The sequence below is a fragment of the Gouania willdenowi genome, chromosome 21 (genome assembly GCF_900634775.1).
Source record: "Gouania willdenowi chromosome 21, fGouWil2.1, whole genome shotgun sequence".
NCBI classification, from domain to species: domain Eukaryota; kingdom Metazoa; phylum Chordata; class Actinopteri; order Blenniiformes; family Gobiesocidae; genus Gouania; species Gouania willdenowi.
In genome coordinates, this window is record NC_041064.1 from 33,691,854 (window position 1) to 33,710,547 (window position 18,694).

An 18,694-nucleotide genomic window follows, 5' to 3' on the forward strand; every position below is an offset into this window, starting at 1 on the left:
CTTAAGTGGGCCACAGATTTTATGCGGCAAAATTATTCATTTCAACATTATTTCACCCTATAGTAGTTTACACAAAATACAAAATATATAAGAAACTGACAATATCTAAGCAATAAGTGGTAGATATCAGTCCCAACAGGATCTTCACTTTAAATTTACTCAATTTTGTGACCAATTTCTATTTAAATAAAATTATGTGATAATTTAATTGAAAAGGGGACATTTATCCAAGTTTTAAAAATCTGTACTTTTATTTTACAGGTGATTTATGTTAAACTAGAATCATCCGTTAGGCCTGGGGTTCTCAACCTGGGGGTCCCGAGACACTGGGAGGGGGTCGCCAGATGCTTTCAAAAAACTAAGAATCTTTTTTGAACTATTTGAGCTCAATTTTGCTTATTTTTACCTTTTTTCTGCAACTACACCAAACTCCATATTTTAACCTTTTTTATCACTTTTTCTTGCCATATTTTTGCTCTTTTTAATGCATTTTTATTACATTACTCTCATTTCTGCCACTTCATCAAATTTCACAATTGCTTTTCTACCTAATGTTGCATATATTGACCCATTATTTTCACTTTTAACCTCTTTTCACCATATTTCATGCTTATTTTTGCCAATTTAATCACATGCACAATTTGTCATGCCAATTATTTGCCAGTTTAAACTAACTGTTCCAATATTGATCCTTTTTCACCACTTTTTCTGTCTGTCTTTAGCTTTTAACCAATTTCTGCTGTTTTTAAAATACAATTTCATCACCTTTTCCACCATTTTTTTGGTCACTTTTAACCTGTTTTTGAAAAGGTTGAAAACCACTGCGTTTGGCGAGAACTGGCAGATTTTTTCAGATCGTAAAAATGTCTAAAAAATTGCAACATGCAAGATGAAAACGAAACAAAAAATTGTTACTTATATCAAATTATTTACAAATATTTATGACATTGCAATACACGGTGTGTTTGGGGGGAAGCGATAGGGAAGAAATAAAAATAAAAAATTAAGTAATAATTGTAGCCGGCTATTCATAAAAGAAGAAAAACATAAATAAGTAAATCAAATAATTAGTAATACATTAAAAAAGAAAAAAGGGGGAAGGAAAAGTGTTTAGTTAAACAAATAAATAATAAAAATAAAGGAATAATCGACTGCATCTGAGTCGATTATTTTTTTATTACCACCAGCGACGCCATGTTGTTTTTGGTTTGCTTAAGAATGGGGAAAACAAATTTATTATTATTTCTTTTTTTTTTTTTTAAACAGTGTTAATATATTCACCTTTTTTCCCCTGGGTTATTAAAATAAATGTTTTAATTCCCCCCCAAAAAATTCTAATAGAACAATATTGACATCAACTTTTTACAAAAAATGTCTAAATGTTGTAACTGAAGCGGTCGTTTTGTGCTGTGTGAAATCTTTTCTCGGTCACTTTCCTTTCTTCCAGCTGATCAAACAGACGCTGAGTGAGAACTGTATGAAAAAAGAAGTGTTTTCTGACGTCTCAGATCTGCCAATCCTTTCACATTAAATCCACAATCCTGCACATTTCCAGCTTTTAAAGAACAAAGAACGGTCAATTTAATTCAATTCTATCTTCCAACCTGACGGCTGTGACATGCAAAGTGAATATTCAACGTGCTCCTCTGAGCGGCCAGTTAATATATGTACAGATTGATTAGCTTTTATTAGCATGAAAGTCTCACTGAATCCAAATGACACTCTTTCTTTATTAAATTATCATCTGATTGAAGACGGTGGTGATTTTGCATATTTGTTCCTTTTCTTCTTTGTTTGAAGATTATACCATGGCAACATGACCAGAGCTGATGATTAGGTGTGAAGACATCACATTGTGATGTTTAGATGACTTCAGTGTGTGGGTTTTCTGTTTGGTGGAGGTATGAAGTTTATAGCATTTAGCAAAAGGGCAAAAATATCAATATATATTGATATGTTTCTGTTTCCGTCAGCTGGAAATATGAAGCAGCCTCTGCACAGACTGTCACAGAAAACCCTGAAATATGTAAAAAAAAAAAAAAAAAAAAGACGTTTTGTTTTTCCAGTTAAACTACTGCATGTCAATGAGGCTTCATGGAGGATTTGCTTCTAGTATGTACATCCAGTCATTTATTGAGTGTTTTTCTGAGGTTTGCAAACAGATCGGAAGAATCTGAGCTCTGTGTGTGTGTGTGTGTGTGTGTGTGTGTGTGTGTGTGTGTGTGTGTGTGTGTGCGTGTGCGTGTGCGTGTGCGTGTGCGTGTGCGTGTGCGTGTGCGTGTGCGTGCGTGTGTCGCAATGAGTCTGATATGTGTGCAGTAATATTTGAAGCTTGTGGTGACATTTGTGGAATGAGACACGGTGTGATTGATGCTCTATGAAGTCGGTGAGACGCACAGCTTTAAATCAGCTTTAACAACACACACACACACACACACACACACACACACACACACACACACACACACGAGAATAAAAAACGTGCGATGTGAGACACCCTATCTTTCTGATGTTGCAGTAAATTCCAGACGTGAAGCACAGGGAACGCATGCATTTCTCCTCTCTGCGTCTCTTCTCCACACAGGTGGTCGTATTTCACCAGCACCACAGGCCTACACAGAGCAAAGGTCATTATGTTTCTTTACTCCCACCTCCACGTCTCATTCACTGAAGCTAAAACACAGAAAAAACTCATTTGGACACTCGTTTACCACAGTGTATTAGGGCCACATTAAAATAAGAAATCTGAGCACGACAAGATTAAATTCATAATATTTTGGGAATAATTAATTTTGTTAGATTAAGTGGTAATATTTTGCGAATAAAGTTGTAATTTTCTTAGATTAAAGTCGTAATATTTTGAGAATAGAGTCATAATTTTACAAGAATAAAGTCTCATTTTAAAAAACATGTAATGGTCAGAATTTCCTGTTCAAGTGAACACCATTAACACCTATAGCCCTGAAGTCGACCACTTCCATCCACTTCCTCTTTCACAATAAAAGAGGCTATTTGCTCCAAATCAGTCTGGTTCTGTGATCAGATCGAACACAAACATCTGGAAAGTGTCTTTAAAATCCGTAAAGTGATAACAGTGGTGATGATGTATTTCACCGTGTGTGAAACATAAAGACAAATATAATCTCACTAAATGTTCCACATTCTCTGTAACGCACGAATGACCACAACACACACATTTTAACTTTATCCTCATAAAATTACAACTATTTTTGAAATATTATGACTTTAATCTCATAAAATTCTGATTTTATTAAGATACAACTTTATTCTTATAACATTACAACTTTGTTCTCATAAAATTACAACTTAATTCTTAAAATATTGCGACTTTAAAAACATCGTGCCCAGATTTTTTATTTTACTTTACTGTATATGAACTTAATACGTCATCTTATTAGGGCCAACATTAGTGCCGAAAACACACAAAACTATAGAAAAAACACAAGATTTGACAATAAAGCACACAAAATTATATCAAAAACAATGACTCAAAGAACACACAAAATGATAACAAAATCACACATGACTCAGAAAATGACAACAAAAAGTTCCACAGTGACAGAAAAATACACAAAACAATACAGAAAATGACACTGAAAACACATAATTTGACGACACAAACTAAAAACACTACAGAAAACACATGATTCAACAATAACACATGCAAAACATAATCAAAAAAACAAATAATGACTTCAAGAACACACAAAATGCTAACAAAAACACATGTGATGACTCAAAAAATATACAAAATCACTCAAAAACCTCACACTAAATCACTCAAAACTCACAAAACCACACAAATAGACGATAAACAAACAAACCCCGTTTGTTCTCTCCTGTTTACACTGGTCCTTATTCTAAATGCTGAGATGAACATTGTTAATTCCTCTGATGAGACAATCATATTTGTGTTGATCTGCTGATGGAAGTTGTCAGTGATGTGATGAGAACCCTCTCCTGTGTATTTGTCCATTATGGTTATTAGCGTGGTTAGTTTTGTCTTCATTCTGACTAATGACTAATTGAGACTGGGGTCGGACTCTTTGACTCTCTCTTCCTGTCCTCGTCTCTTTTCCACTCGTCCCACTTCCTGGTATTTCTCTGAGGAGTGCTGAAGAGTCCGTCCGCAGCTGACGGCTTCTAAAAGCCATGATGGCGGATGTTGGTGCAGCTGAGCCTCATTCGAAGCCACAAAAACCTTCTTCACCTACAACAGATCTTCCAAAAAGCAGAGTTTCACACACTTTATCCATGAAAATATAACATTGGTTCTGGACCTGCTGTTGTTGTTTGATGAAGACCATTTCAGTGGTCCACTCTGTTGGAGATGAAATCATGGAACAGTTTCTCCGGGTCTTTCTGAGTCATGAAACCTTTCATTTTGCAAACGTAAGCAATCAATCCTTAAAGCTGATATCCGGAGTTTCTGAGAAGCGTCTCGATGTCCCGCCCTAAACAGCCTCACTTCCTCCCACTGCCTCTCCCAATCTACCAGAAGCCACGCCTCTACTTTTCTGCATGTGCATCGCGGAACATAACATGGTCGCATTGGGTCACATTGATATAGGTCTATGGATCACTTAAGAGCCAAAATCATATTTACCTGTTTGCCGCCTTGTTTCCGTGCACAGTTCCACATTCACTTTGATTGACAGTCTCAAATTCAGGATGTCAAAGCCTATTGGCTGGGTACACTCGGCGATCTTTTCCATTTGTATAGGGATCTATAGGACGAAGGAGGGGCTTATATACATTAATGTATATGAATGACCACCGGCAGTAGACCATAGTAAAAGACTAGTTAAGTACTTTTATCGCATTTCAAAAGAATCATACATAAACAATACATAGATTTCTCAGAAACTCCGGATATCAGCTTTAAACATTTTAACAACTTAGCATTAAAACAAATTAAAGAAAAACCTAAGGAGGCCCCTAAAGGACACTATTCGTCTTCTAATGAGTTTTACGTGTAGGGCATCTGGTTTTCCATGATCACAGAAAATGGACAAAAAAAACTGAATTCATGTTTTGTAATACAGAAAGCAATCTGAAACTTTTATTTTTTTGTTCTTTATTTAAAATCTTGTCCCAACATGACACAACAATGCTCCACACACATGTTTTTCGACAATATCACACATTTAAACACTATTTTTCTCTGGAAAACGTCTGACTGAAAACAAATATGTGCCATTTACCCCATAATCGTTTTCAAAATCTTTCACTGCGTGTTAATGTTGTAACAAGAATAGTGATGATGTTATCCTGTGATTGAAAATTAATGCAGAGCTTCATATGAAGTGTGTTTTTAATGCATTGGTTCAGATTATGATGACCGCATTTCAATGTGAAAAGGCTCTGGTACAAAGACAGGTTTAGTTAATGGTGTAATAGCTGAACTGGAGATCAGTTTATCTGGTGACACGTCATCCCTGAAGCATTAAATCACGCTGCTGCACGGGATTTAGTGCAAAACGTGTGTTGGTTGGCAGCAAAGGTGTAAGAAAAAATTGATTTGGCGATATATTGCAACATTTCACCGTGTATTTATCGTATCAATCCCAATAAATTGTATTTCATACCATTTTGGACTTGTAAAGGTGAAATTTGTATTTATTGATATCGCGATGTATGTCGTATTGAGTATTGGGATATAATGCATCGTGACATACAAACTGTGAATCAAATCGTATCATCAGATTCATGGAAATCCACATCCCTGGTTGGCGGTAATTAAAAGTTTCATGAATAATATTTTGGGGTCACATGACACATTTCTATCGTAGCTTTGCTGTTAAACATAAGGCTGAGGAGCTAGCATTGTGGCTAACGCTAAGAAATACAGTTGTTTAAGATTGTGTGTTTTAATTTTCTTTAAAAGAATAAGTTTGAAAAACACTGATTTAGTGGCTCCTGAATAGATTTTTTTATCCCAGCCACAAAGTGTGAAGGGGGATATAGGTTTGAGCTCCGTCTGTCCGAGTTAAAGGTGACAGCTTTTCTCAGAAACTGTTTAAGATAGGATTACCAAATTTGGTGTGTGGCTTCAGGGTATCAATACCTTGATGGAGTTCGAAAATGAGAAGCACATGAAGTTATTGCCTTCTTCAAACTAGGGGACAGCTTTTCTCAGAAACCATTTAAAGCAGAACTAAGTAACTTTTTCACCATAATAAATCCGTCTCATGGTCCCTGTGAGGGTAATACAAGTGTTTATGGGGTGATCGGGGGGGCTTTCATCCCCCCCCCGCTGTCTCTGGCCAGAAAACAGCTCTTGCAACTTTCCCTGCCTCCAACCCAGTGGCAGTCTCGCAGCTCTGTTTTCGTGACAACACGTACTGCTTTATGACAGCCCAATACACACTAAAGGTGTGTTCACATCGAACGCGACTGTAGCGACTGCAGTCACTTCAATCGCCCATGATGAGTCGCTGGAATACAGTGGTGCTTTTTGGTCACTTGTCATAAACAGCACCGTCTGACGGTATAAATGGTTAGCTTACTGAGTTACTAAAAGATGAGTTCACTCAGAATGTAGGTTTATTCAAGATCAACTGCTTTGATTTTACCTCGATATGTTTAGGAAGCCTCCCACTGCCCGTCTCACTGTCTCGTGGGTGTGGAGTGTATACGACAGTGACATAACCAAAAGGGACCTTTAGGGGGAGCGCTAAGCACAAGTTACTTAGTTCTGCTTTAAGATAGGATAACCAAATTTAGTGTGTGGTTTCAGGGTATCAATACCTTGATGGAGTTCGAAAACGAGAAGTGCGCAAATATTCTTTCCGGAGCTAGCTTTGTAGCTATAATCCGGCATATTTACATTTGTTTTACACTGATGTTCATTAATGTGCAATGTCCCTATCAAATAAATAAATAAATAAAAATATTGCCCTTGTGCCATTTTTTTTTCTCTGTTCAAGGTATCTTCAAAGGGGACAGCTTTTCTTACAAATTGTTTAGGATAGTTACTGTACTAATTTTATATTCTGATGTGATAATATGTATACATCTAAGTGCTTAGATTTAGGACATTTACAAAAAGGTTGTGAGTTATATTGAGAACCAGTCTGGCGGGGGATGTTGATAACTGTCTTCTTGTTTCTATAGTTTTTATAATTTCAACTCATCTAACGATCTAACGCCTGGGGTTACTGTATATTTGTAAATTTTCCTCTCTCTTTCTCTCTCTCTCTCTCTCTCTCTCTCTCTCTCTCTCTCTCTCTCTCTCTCTCTCTCTCTCTCTCTAGTACCTTGTAGAGCCATTGTGTACCTTTTAAGGGTTCATATACCCCCATTTTAGAAACACTGCTCTATGTCCCCTTAAAGTTTTCTAAATCAGCTCATACCTTGTGTTTGTGACTTGTGACCCCGTTGGTTCTTCTTAGTCCCGGGGGTTTCTGTTGTTGTTCCACAGCATCAGCACAGTGTAGCCCTGGGCCAGGCCTGACATTTACTGAGCTGTGGAGGAAAAATAACGCCTGTAGAAGAACCAGACTGAGTTACTAATGAAAGCTCTGTTTGACCTCATGCCTGAGTTTCTCCTGCTGGAGTTCATCTTCTCCTTTAGTTTTTACCTGATTTACCTCGACTTTTATTCATGAAAAAGTGAGTGAATAAATAAATAATAAATAAGTTACATGCTTCAATGTGAAGAATAAATCATTGAATCCTGAAGAGTAAGCAGATGGTGTGTGTGTGTGTGTGTGTGTGTGTGTGTGTGTGTGTGTGTGTGTGTGTGTGTGTGTGTGTGTGTGTGTGTGTGTGTGTGTGTGTGTGTGTGTGTGTGTGTGTGTGTGTGTGTGTGTGTGTGTGTGTGTGTGTGTGTGTGTGTGTTCGACACTGAGCAGCTTGTTTCATGTCCCTCTGCTCAGTGTGCGTTAATGATCAGCTGGTCCTGATGCTGTGAGTGTGAAGTGCATCATCATCTCTGACTGATGCCACTGTTTTCACTCACTCATCATTTCTTCTCTCCACTGGAAACAGTGTCAAACATTGGTTGTCCACTTTTTTTTGTTTCCTGAATACTACAGAGAGACGGGATCTCTCTGACGCATCAATAATAGTTTTTCCTCCTCTGAGAAGCTTTTTTCTGCTCTATTTTCAAAGCTTGTGTTGTTGTTTTTCTTGTCAATTATGATTTGGTTTTTGACTCCAGCAGCCGTCTTCTTCCAAGCTCTGTCATTTTTCAGGCGTTTCACATATTGCAGATGCTAAATGTGTTGTATTTTCTTTGGAGTTAGCTTAGCACAGGCTTTTTCACCCTTGGGTTTTACATTTATTTATTTTTCTGTTATATTTTCAAAATTTTAAATAAATACATACATTTTTTTATTTTATTTTGAATTGTATTTATTCATTTTTATTTATCTATTTTGCATTATTAAAGAAAAACAATACATAATATCACATAAATAGACATGCAGTGCAGGAAGAGGCAGACAGCTCAGAGCATATATATATATATATATATATATATATATATATATATATATATATATATACATATTAAAACACCACACAATCTCAAACAACTATATTCTATACTTTCACTTTCTCAAATATACATGTAGTTAAAGTAAAATGCAGTATAATAAAATCTGAGCTGGCACTTATTGTTACTTGGTATATTAATCCTCACTACTCTATATTTGTAAAACAATATAACAAACGTGATCAAAAAACTAATTTTTTGGGTGAAAAAAGCCAGAAATTTGTGATATAAAAATAGGGTCTTGACCTGAAAAAAGTTGGAGACCTCTGGTTTCTCACATAGCGGTGCTAGCATAACATGGTCAAACAGTAATGGGACAGGGCTTTTCAACTTATTGACTCAAATGTTATTGTGTCCTTATATTTCTCTTGTTTTTAACCTAAGTGTAATTTAATGTTTTAAAGCACATGTGTCAAACTTGGGTCCCAGAGGCCAATTCCGGCCCTTTAGGGCGTCCAATTTGGCCTGCAGGATAAAGTAAAAATTATAGCAAAAACATGAAGAATCAATGTGTAAACTAATAACTACCGTATTTTTCGGACTATAAGGCGCACTTAAAATCCTTTAATTTTCTCAAAAATTGACAGTGCGCCTTATAATCAGGTGCGCCTTATATATGAAATTAATATGTCAAAATGTTTTAGTACAACTTTGGTAAACTATGGATTTTTGGTGCTTTAGGGCTAACGTAGTCAGACACCTCATGGAGTGATATGTACCAGTACTGTGCTTCAACATACTGAACTGAAAAAGTGAGTGTATTGTTCTGTATTTTATGTGTTAATCCTGAGCAATGTTGAGAGTTATTGTTAATGAGTTGAATAAAGTTTGACTTATGTGACTATTTAGTTTCGCTTAATACCTCTTAATAATAATAATAACAACAACAACAAACCGGTGCGCCTTATAGTCTGGTGCGCCTTATGTATGAAAATAGACCCAGTCAGACCCATTCACTGATAGTGTGCCTTATAATCCGGTGCGCCTTATAGTCCGAAAAATACGGTAATTTGGTTGTAGATATTGCAGTCTCTCCAAATACACAAATTCAATGAAACAATATTTGCAGGGGCCCACATTTATATCACATGATGGCAATCAATTTTAAAAGCTGATTGTTGAAAGAACTCTTTTTTTTTTTTTTTTTTTTAGAAAATCCTGCAATTTAACTCAAATTATTCCACAAGATTTCCCCAAATTAAATAAGAATAAATCACAAAATCAAGTAAATTTAGGTGAAGAACCTGCAGGGACTGATATCTGTCACTTATTGCTTTAACATTGTCAGTGCTTTACATACTTTATTTATTTTTTGACGGTAGAAGTGCAAAGTAGAGAAGATTGTTGAAATTTCTTGTTTTCCCACCGATAATCTGTGGCCCACTTGAAATCAAACTGGTCCGTATTTGGCACCTGAACTGAAATGAGTTTGACACCCCCTGATTTAAAGTGTGTTTCTTTCTGAGATGATGGAGACACTCTCCTGAAACTCCTTCTGAATGGTTGTTTTTGTTTCTGTGTTGATCAGGGGTCCGTTCAGCGTGGTCAGAAGATGCATCAACAGAGACACAGGGCAGCAGTTTGCTGTCAAAATTGTGGACGTGGCCCAGTTTACCTCCAGTCCTGGACTCAGCACCGAGGGTAAGGCTGGAGTATCTCTTTGGTTTCTCCCACAGTCACGTGTTTGGAAAGTTTACCAGACTCATCATCACTCAGATGTTCTCTGGAGTTTAGTCTTTTTTCTGCTGCTGTCTTTGGTTTCTCATCAGTTGGCATTTAGTTTTTATCTATCTTTGGTTTAGTGAAACTGTATAGTCAACAACAACTGATAAAAACTATTAGTCCACCAGATAACATCTACAACTATTTTAAAGGTCTACTCCATAAAAAAGATTTAAGATTCTGTTATTGATGTATCGCCAAACAGCAAACACGGGAAGCAGAACAGCCGGTTCCGTGAGGCGCATCCACAAAGCCATTCCTTCCGTCTGTACCATTCACTTTGGAAAGTCCGCACACTTTTCTGACCTTTCTTTTGCTGAAGGTCTGGTTGCTTAGGTGTTGGTCTCCCATCTTTTAAAAGCTGTCGCTTTTCTTCAAAAGTAAGTTGTGAAAATGTATTCATCCTCTCCATCGCTGTCATCCAACCTGTAGTGTAATCCTGCCCGGGCGGTATCCCGCCCACTAGATGTGGCCACGTGATATCTGTTTTGTATTCACTATGCACTGTGCGTACGTATTGGATTAACATAACACGGTTACGTCCAAAGGCAGGGTAGCGATTTGCCTTTTTGCGTAAAAGGTTTTTCATAGTGGGTCCGTGGGGAACTGACTGCGCATGCGCAAACATCCATTCACGTGATATGGGGCTAAACTTTAGCCGCTAAAGGCAGAGCAGCAGTGTGCCTTCGGGAGAGGTGTGTCCTCCTCCTCGTAATACAGGAGTGTGCAGCGCCGTTCCAGGAAATAGGCGCATAGTGATGTCACTCATTTGGGCTATGAAAAGCACAAAAATGCTGACACTTTCAAACTTATCGGTACTGTAGTCTATCAGAAATTGAAAAAAAAAAAAATTATGATTTAAAAAAAAAAATTACATTTTTATTTTTTTTTTTAAAATGAATATGTCATTCATTTAAATTCACCCTGGGTAGGCACTGCCTACCTTGCCTACCCTGACTGCATGTGCCTGCTTGTTTAAAAGTATGAAATAGCCACAAAGTGAGGAAAAGAAAAAAAGATGCATAAAAAATTGTGATAGTTGTTAATATCCTTAATATCCTAATAATCATTAATTAATCAAATCGTAGCACCCTGAATTGAATCGTGAGGTCCTGAAATCAGGGGTTCTCAACTCACCCTGGGACCCACGTTTTGCCTCGGTCATCAAATCGCAACCAACGAATTTTAGTTTTTTTTCAAAGATAGCTGTTGAAAACATGCATATATAATCTTTTTTTAAAACATAAATCTATATATTTTGCTGTGCAACATGCTTTTCACAGTATGCCTGTCAAAAGAAAAGTTTCTTTCAAAATAAAAGACAAGTCACACGTGACAGACATTAAGATTTTTTTCTTATTTTTGGCCAGCTTTCCGCGACCCACCCAGTACAGATCCGCAACCCACGCCACACTCCCTATGCTGTGAAAAATTCCTGGTGAGAACCCTGAGTAAAAGGTTACAAATAAGTGTGTAGGGTGTAAGGATATACCAGGTATGTAATGTGAGGATGACTATACAGGATGTGCATCTCATTGATTGTCTTGCACACAGATAGGAAATTGTGTACATGACACCAGGTGACTGCCCCTGATGCCCACACTGGGGTCAGAAGCGGTTCAGGTGTACATTATTCAAAAAACCTGGTTGCTTGTTGAAAAAATCTGTTCTGGAGTCAGCTAGTATGGGCCTGGAGGCTAAGGAACTGCTTACCAGACGGCAGCATCGCTATTTTCACATCCTAAAATTTTATTTTGTATCTTGGTTCTTGATTTATTTGTTTTGTTTTTAAGTAAGATTTTGTGGTGGTTACACGTTATACTTCATATGATAAGACAAGAGCAAAGGCAAGACACAAGAAAAGATATATGACAAGACAATGAAAGATTATGAGCAAGAAGAAGGACAAGACGAGTGACAAGAGATCCGACAAGTGACTAGACAAAAACCAAGACAAGGCAAGATAAGAGGAAAGAGAAGAGATGATACAGAAGGCCAGACTCAAGGCAAGATAAACAGACATGGAAAGAATTTAGGCAAGGCGAAGGACAGGATGAGAGACAGGACTAGACAAGAAACCAAGATGAGACTAGATAAAAGGCAAGGTAAGACGAGAGCAGACACAAGGGTTGTGATAAGAGAGGAGACAGAAGGCTTGACACAAGGCAAGACAAACAAGGCAAGGAAGATTATTGGCAAGGTGAAGGGAGAGACAAGACTAGACGAGAGACCCGATAGGCGACTAAACAAAAATCAAGACAAGGCAAGATAATGGGCAAGGCGAGAGTCAAGACGAGAGGAGCCCCAAGTCCAGAATCAGGGCAAGGCAAACAAGACAAGGAAAGATTATGGGCAAGGTGAAGGACAAGACGAGAGACAAGAGACCTGACAGGAGCCTAGACAAAAAATCAAGACAAGGCAAGATAATGGGCAAGGCGAGAGTCGAGACTAGAGTCAAGACAGAAGGTCAGATGCAAGGCAAGACATGGAAATAATTTAGGCAAAGCAAAGGACATGATGAGAGACAGAACTAGACAAGAAACCTGACTGGGGACTAGACAAAAATCGAGCCAAGGCAAGAGTCGAGACAAGAATCGAGAGAAGAGTTGGGACAGAAGGCAAGATAATAGGCAAGAGTCAAGAGAAGAGATGAAACAGAAAGTCAGACTCAAGGCAAGGAAGGATTATTGGCAAGGTGAAGGAAAAGACAAGAAACAAAACTAGACAAGAGACCTGACAGGCGACTAGACAAAAATCAAGACAAGGTAAGATAAATAGGCAAGGCAAGAGTCAAGAAAAGAGAGGAGGCCAAAGGCCAGAAGCCGTGACAAACAAGACTAGACAAAAATCAAGACAATGTAAGATAAAAAGGGAGCAAAAAAGACAAAAACAATAGGAAGGGCGAGACAAAAGACTAACACAAAAGGAAAGACAAAAGGCAAAATAAAACAAAAATAAGACGTGCATGATAAATAAAACAAGACAAAAGAAAAAGTAAGGCAACAACCAATACAAATGTCAAGAAGAAGACAAACAGAAAAGACAAACACAAAACATGACAAGACTAGGTAGTGCATTAATCCCGAAGAGAATTAAAGATATCCTGGAAGTGAAGCAATGGATCGTGGTGGGGGTTGTGTGATAGTGTGCAGGCAGAAGATGAGATGGGGATGAGAAACCAGAGAGGACGAGAGGTTGGAATAAAGAAAGGTGGGGTCTCTGTGTGATAAGGCCAAAAAGAGCCTGAGGAGAATGTGGGAGAAGTGTTGGAAAGAGGAGATTGTCCTATTGTGTTGTGAGGTAGATTTATCATTGCACACACTGTATGTTGATGCTGATATTTTCACTCTCCTGTATCAGAATGGAGTGACTGATGCGTTCTATTAACAGTAAATAGGTGATCTACAGACTCAGACGGTGCAGATATGTTGGTGTATGTGTGCTTAATCAGTGTTTATTTAACCAGGATGTGCCTGCGAGGTTAAAAAACTCTTTGTACTGAAACTCAACACACAACCCTCCCGTGTTTGGATGGTTTGTGTTTTTAGTGAAGAGTGTTTAGTGTGGATTTGTTTTGTAATGAGGCAGTGAGAAAGAGATTGGTGGTGATGATGATTGGGTTGCATTTAAAATTTACATTTCTATTGTAAAAAAAACTCTTTTGTGAAACTCCACTGCACTGGAAAAAAGGAGCACAAACAGAAAAATTAGGACAAAGTCCAAAACAGACAAAGAAATATCACTGTGCGTTTGTGCTTGTTTTCATCACATCATTCATTTCGTCTTCTTGTCTGCTGTTGTCGTTTTGTTGGCGTTTAGTTTTCACACACAGTTTGTCTTACCTGTAGAAATGAGAGCGTCTCATACCAGTGAGCAGCTGTGACACACAACTATTACACAATCTCACAACAATCATACACACAAACACACCAGCACAGCGAGGAAAGTGGGTCAAACGCTTCGTGTCTTGGCAACAGATTGGTCAGCCAAGGCTTGGAACACACACTTAGTTAGGGTGCGCGCACACACACACACACACACACACACACACACACACACACACATCAGTTAAACACAGAGAGAGCAGAATTCATCATGTTTCCTCTCCTCCATGTTCATTTCCTGCTCACTGACAGACTTGGAATTGGATTCTAATTAGTCTGTCAGTTCGTCTGTCCATTATCTGTGTCTGTGTGTGTATTTAACTGTGTATTTATTGTACTGATATTAATATTCCAGAGTCTTTATTTTCATTCACTTTTCCCTACAGCATACATGAGCAACTGACGGCCCGGGGGCCACATGCGGCCCTCCGTCTAATTCTGTGCGGCCTCCAAGAAGACAAATTTACCAAAAATTGTAATTCAAGAAATTTGAAGTAATATGATGCCCAACATAACTCCAAAAAAAAACTCAAAACAACACCAAAATGAACAGAATGTCAATAGAAATACACAAAGCAACAACAAAAACACCAAAAGGATTATAAGAATACACAAAAAAAGACTCACAATACACTCAAAAGGACATCTTACACACAAAACAACCACCTAAACTCACAAAACAACAACACAGAAACAAGATGACACCAAAGAAACACACAATTACACAAAATGACAAAAATACTGAAAAACTCTAAGAAAGGCACAGATTGACAGGAAACAAAATGCAAACTTAACGCACAAGAAATAACAAAAACATATAAAAAGCACAAAATGTGACCAGAAATTCCCAAAATGACAGATAAATACATGAAGATGACTCAAAAAACACACAAAATGACTAAAAACTCAGAAAAAACTACACAAAAAGGCAACAAACGGCGACAAAACCCTTTGTTGTTTTCAGTGTAAATGCTCAGATCGGTCGTTATTCTTAATACTGCCATGAATGTGGCCCTCGGGTCAGACAATCACATTTTTGTGGCCTTGCTGTGATAAAAGTTACCTATCCCTGCCCTACAGTATATACTTAACTTTCTCTATTTTCCGACTGTAACTTCACTTGATTTTCTTTTTATGTCATGTTGAATTTGAGTGTGTGTCTGTGTGTGTGTCTGTGTCTGTGTGTGTTGGTCTTTTTGATGTATTTTGTGTTACTGATATTGACGGGTACGTCTCTGTCTGATAACTTTAGCCTGAACCTTAAACGTGTCTTTCTTAACTCAGTAAGAACTCCTGGGGTAATTAGCTTCCATCGTTAGCGACGTGACATTAAACAGTGAAGGCTACAGTAGCCCTAAGCTAGCAATTACATGAGTTTTAGCATCACCATCATCAGTGCTAGCTTTGTGTTTTGTCCTCAGAGGATTTTCTTAATGTTAGCACGAGAGGCTAACGGATTCATCCCTGATTAAATGTCACTGCGTTAATGTCAGAACATCACGCTAACCTTTTCTCACAGAGTGTGTGTATGTATGTATGTATGAGTGTGCACACAAAAACATATATTTGATTTAGTCTTATTATTATTTAATCGTCTCTAGCAGTAGCATTCAGGGAAGTTTCCCATAGGAACACTGAGGATCAATGCACTACAAATACTGATACATTTTTAAAATAATTACAAAAAAGTTACACACTTGCATTTATATATATTTATTAGGGTTGTAACGATTCACTCAACTCCCGATACGATTCGATTCACGATACTGTGTTCACGATATGATTCTCTCACGATTTATTTTACAAAATGGGACTGTACATAAATGACTGAAAAATATTCCTTTATTTTTTTTTGGTAAAATACTGTACTATTTTCCTTTTATTTTTCATTGGCAAAAGAATCCCTTGATAAACTATTCAAAACAATGCAATTTAACTCAAAATAAATCCTGAATGAAATAAATAAAAGGAATAATACAAATGAAGAAGCCTATTAATTTAAATTCTGGTTTTATAGTAAACAATACAAAACTGCATAATAGTTATTTTTCTTTTTAAAAGTGCAACTGAAAATGTATTTTGTGCCTTAACAATTGGACTTAAAAAAAACAAAACAGTCATTGCACTGTAGTTGCCTCAGATATTTGTTTGAACCAGCAGAGGGCGCTGGTAGCCCAGTGGTCGGTTGGCATGCAGATATCTTGAAGTGAAGAAGAGATGCTATGCTAGCAGACAGAGCTAATAGAACAACGTGACTTACAGATATTCACGTATTATTACAGATATTCTTTCAGTGCCAAAGGGGTAAGGAATCATTTATGAACATGTTTAAGAGTATAAGGCGGCCAGAAAGAAAGTAGTAGCAGATTCCGCCCGCTGTCAACACTTCTGGATAGCGCCCTCTGCTGTTTAAAAAAGGACTGCGATTCAATTTTCACAGCATCGATGTGAATCGTGATACCTATGAATCGATTTTTAACTGCCTTACGATTAATCGTTACATCCCTAATATTTATATTTTTTATTTTATTTGAATGCAATTGTAGGTATTTCCAGTTTGTGGATTAACTAATGATGTTTCTTTTCCCAGTTTGTTTTGCCGTTTCCTCGTCCATTCCATATCCATTTCTAGGTCGATCCTTTGTTCTCAACATACGAAACAAGTCCTCTGAATAAATAATAACAACACAAAAAAACACAAACATAAATGCAATAAAAAAAAGGCGCTACAGTGAAAAGACTTGCGTAATAAAACTTGATGTCATAGCTTTTCCTTTTTAGTCCTCGAGTTGAGTATTTACACGTTCTACAGCTGAGTGCCAGAGGACAGTCTTTATACATAAAGTATCCAATGAAAATATTGCATCTTCCTCTTGTTGGCTTCAACCTTCAAAATGCTCCGCCTTCGGCTGCCGAGAGCGAACGAGTGGATCAAAGGACGGAGAGAATGAATGGAGGGATGAAGAGAGATTCACAGGGATAGAACACGCTCAGATGTTTTTAATGAAATCCTTGATTGTTTGACAGTAACAGCAGCGTGTCGCCAATAACGTGGCTCTCACTGGGATTTAGGTAGACCACAGCTTTCCACTTAGCACTAATGTGGTGGTGTTAGAGAAATGGGGTTTGAACTGCTGGGCCATACATTTCTGCCTCTATTCAACTATGAAAGTGTGGTGTTTTATTTGTGGCACAATCCTGTACAAGGTGTCAAAGAGTCAATATTGGAACAATTAGTTTAAACTGGCAAATAATGGGCATGACAAATTGTGAATGTGGTTAAATTGGCAAAAATAAGCATGAAATATGGTGAAAATAGGTTAAAAGTGGGTCAACATGTGCAATATTAGGTGGGAAAAGTGGTGGAAAGGGTTCATAAATGCCGAAAATGTCTTGATAGTGTAAATGGGAGTAATGTATAAAAAATGTGTTAAAAGGAGCAAAAATGTGACAAGAAAAAGTGATGAAAATAGGTTAAAATATGGCACATTTTGTGTAAATGGAGAAAAGGAAGAAAAAAAAAAAGTAAAACGGCTGAAATTGTTTAAAAGAAATGGTAGTTTACTTAGTTTCTTGAAGGCATCTGGTGACCCCCTCCCAGTTTTTCACGACCTCAAATGGAGTCCTGACCCCAAGATTGAGAACCTCTGCCATCGAGGGCAGTCACACTGGCATTTTACAACAAAATACGCCAAATTTAAGTACTTTTACTAAAATGTAAAAAGTTGGACCAGGATCAATCAGTAGCACTATTTAATACACACATACTGTACATTTGTATTCAGCTGGAAAAAAAAAGTGAGTTTGGGCTTTAGTTAATCTTTAGGCTCAGGAATTGTGGGAATATTCAAAAACTTCTTTTAGATTTAAAATCTTTTTTTAAATCTAAGTTAAAGGCAATTATTTTCCTCCACTGCGTATGATTGAGGGGGAGATTTTTAAACTTATTATTGTTGTAATAAATATTTTTACTGCTGATTTTATTGTTCTTATTGATTTTTAAACCGTCTAATGTTTTCTTTTGGAAATTGAATGTTCTTTACGTGATTAAAAAGTGCTTGTTATACAAATAAAGTATCCTTGCCTTTCCATGTGAATTTTTCATATTGGGAGTAATTTTAGAAGCAGAGGCTGATATTTTTGATTGTGCTGAAATATATTTTCCCAACTTTGTTTAATATTCTTGTAATGTAAATTTGCTGTTTTTTCCCATTAACGTTCCATTTCCATTCAAGTCATTAACAGAATTTTGCCAAACCTAGTTAAATTGTTCTGTTTTTTTTAATGATATTGTTTTGTATGGATGCTAACATTTGGATACGATACAGTTTTTTTAAAATTACTCCTAATTTCTGATTGATTCCAATAAATAATTCCCGTGAAAAGTGTATATTATTGAAAATGCACAAAATTCCAAAGCATAACTTCCCGTGGATGTTTACTGTAAATGTTCCACCCTTTTACAACCATAATTCTGAGCAAGTGAAGATTAATTTTGTGTAGAGTTGCAAAAGAAACTTAAGCTCAGGAATTTTGTTAATATTCAAAAATAATGACTTTTAATAAG

At 37.1% G+C, this 18,694-nt stretch overlaps 1 protein-coding gene across 15 annotated transcripts in view; it reads left to right on the forward strand.

Annotated features, from left to right (window-relative positions):
- LOC114454637 (peripheral plasma membrane protein CASK-like) overlaps positions 1–18,694 on the forward strand; it is a 126,815-nt gene that overhangs the window by 43,384 nt on the left and 64,737 nt on the right. For all 15 annotated transcript variants that reach the window (XM_028435209.1, XM_028435217.1, XM_028435222.1 and 12 more), the window contains exon 2: positions 10,050–10,162. In XM_028435209.1, the coding sequence (XP_028291010.1) occupies positions 10,050–10,162 (113 nt within the window). The remainder of the gene's footprint in view (positions 1–10,049; positions 10,163–18,694) is intronic.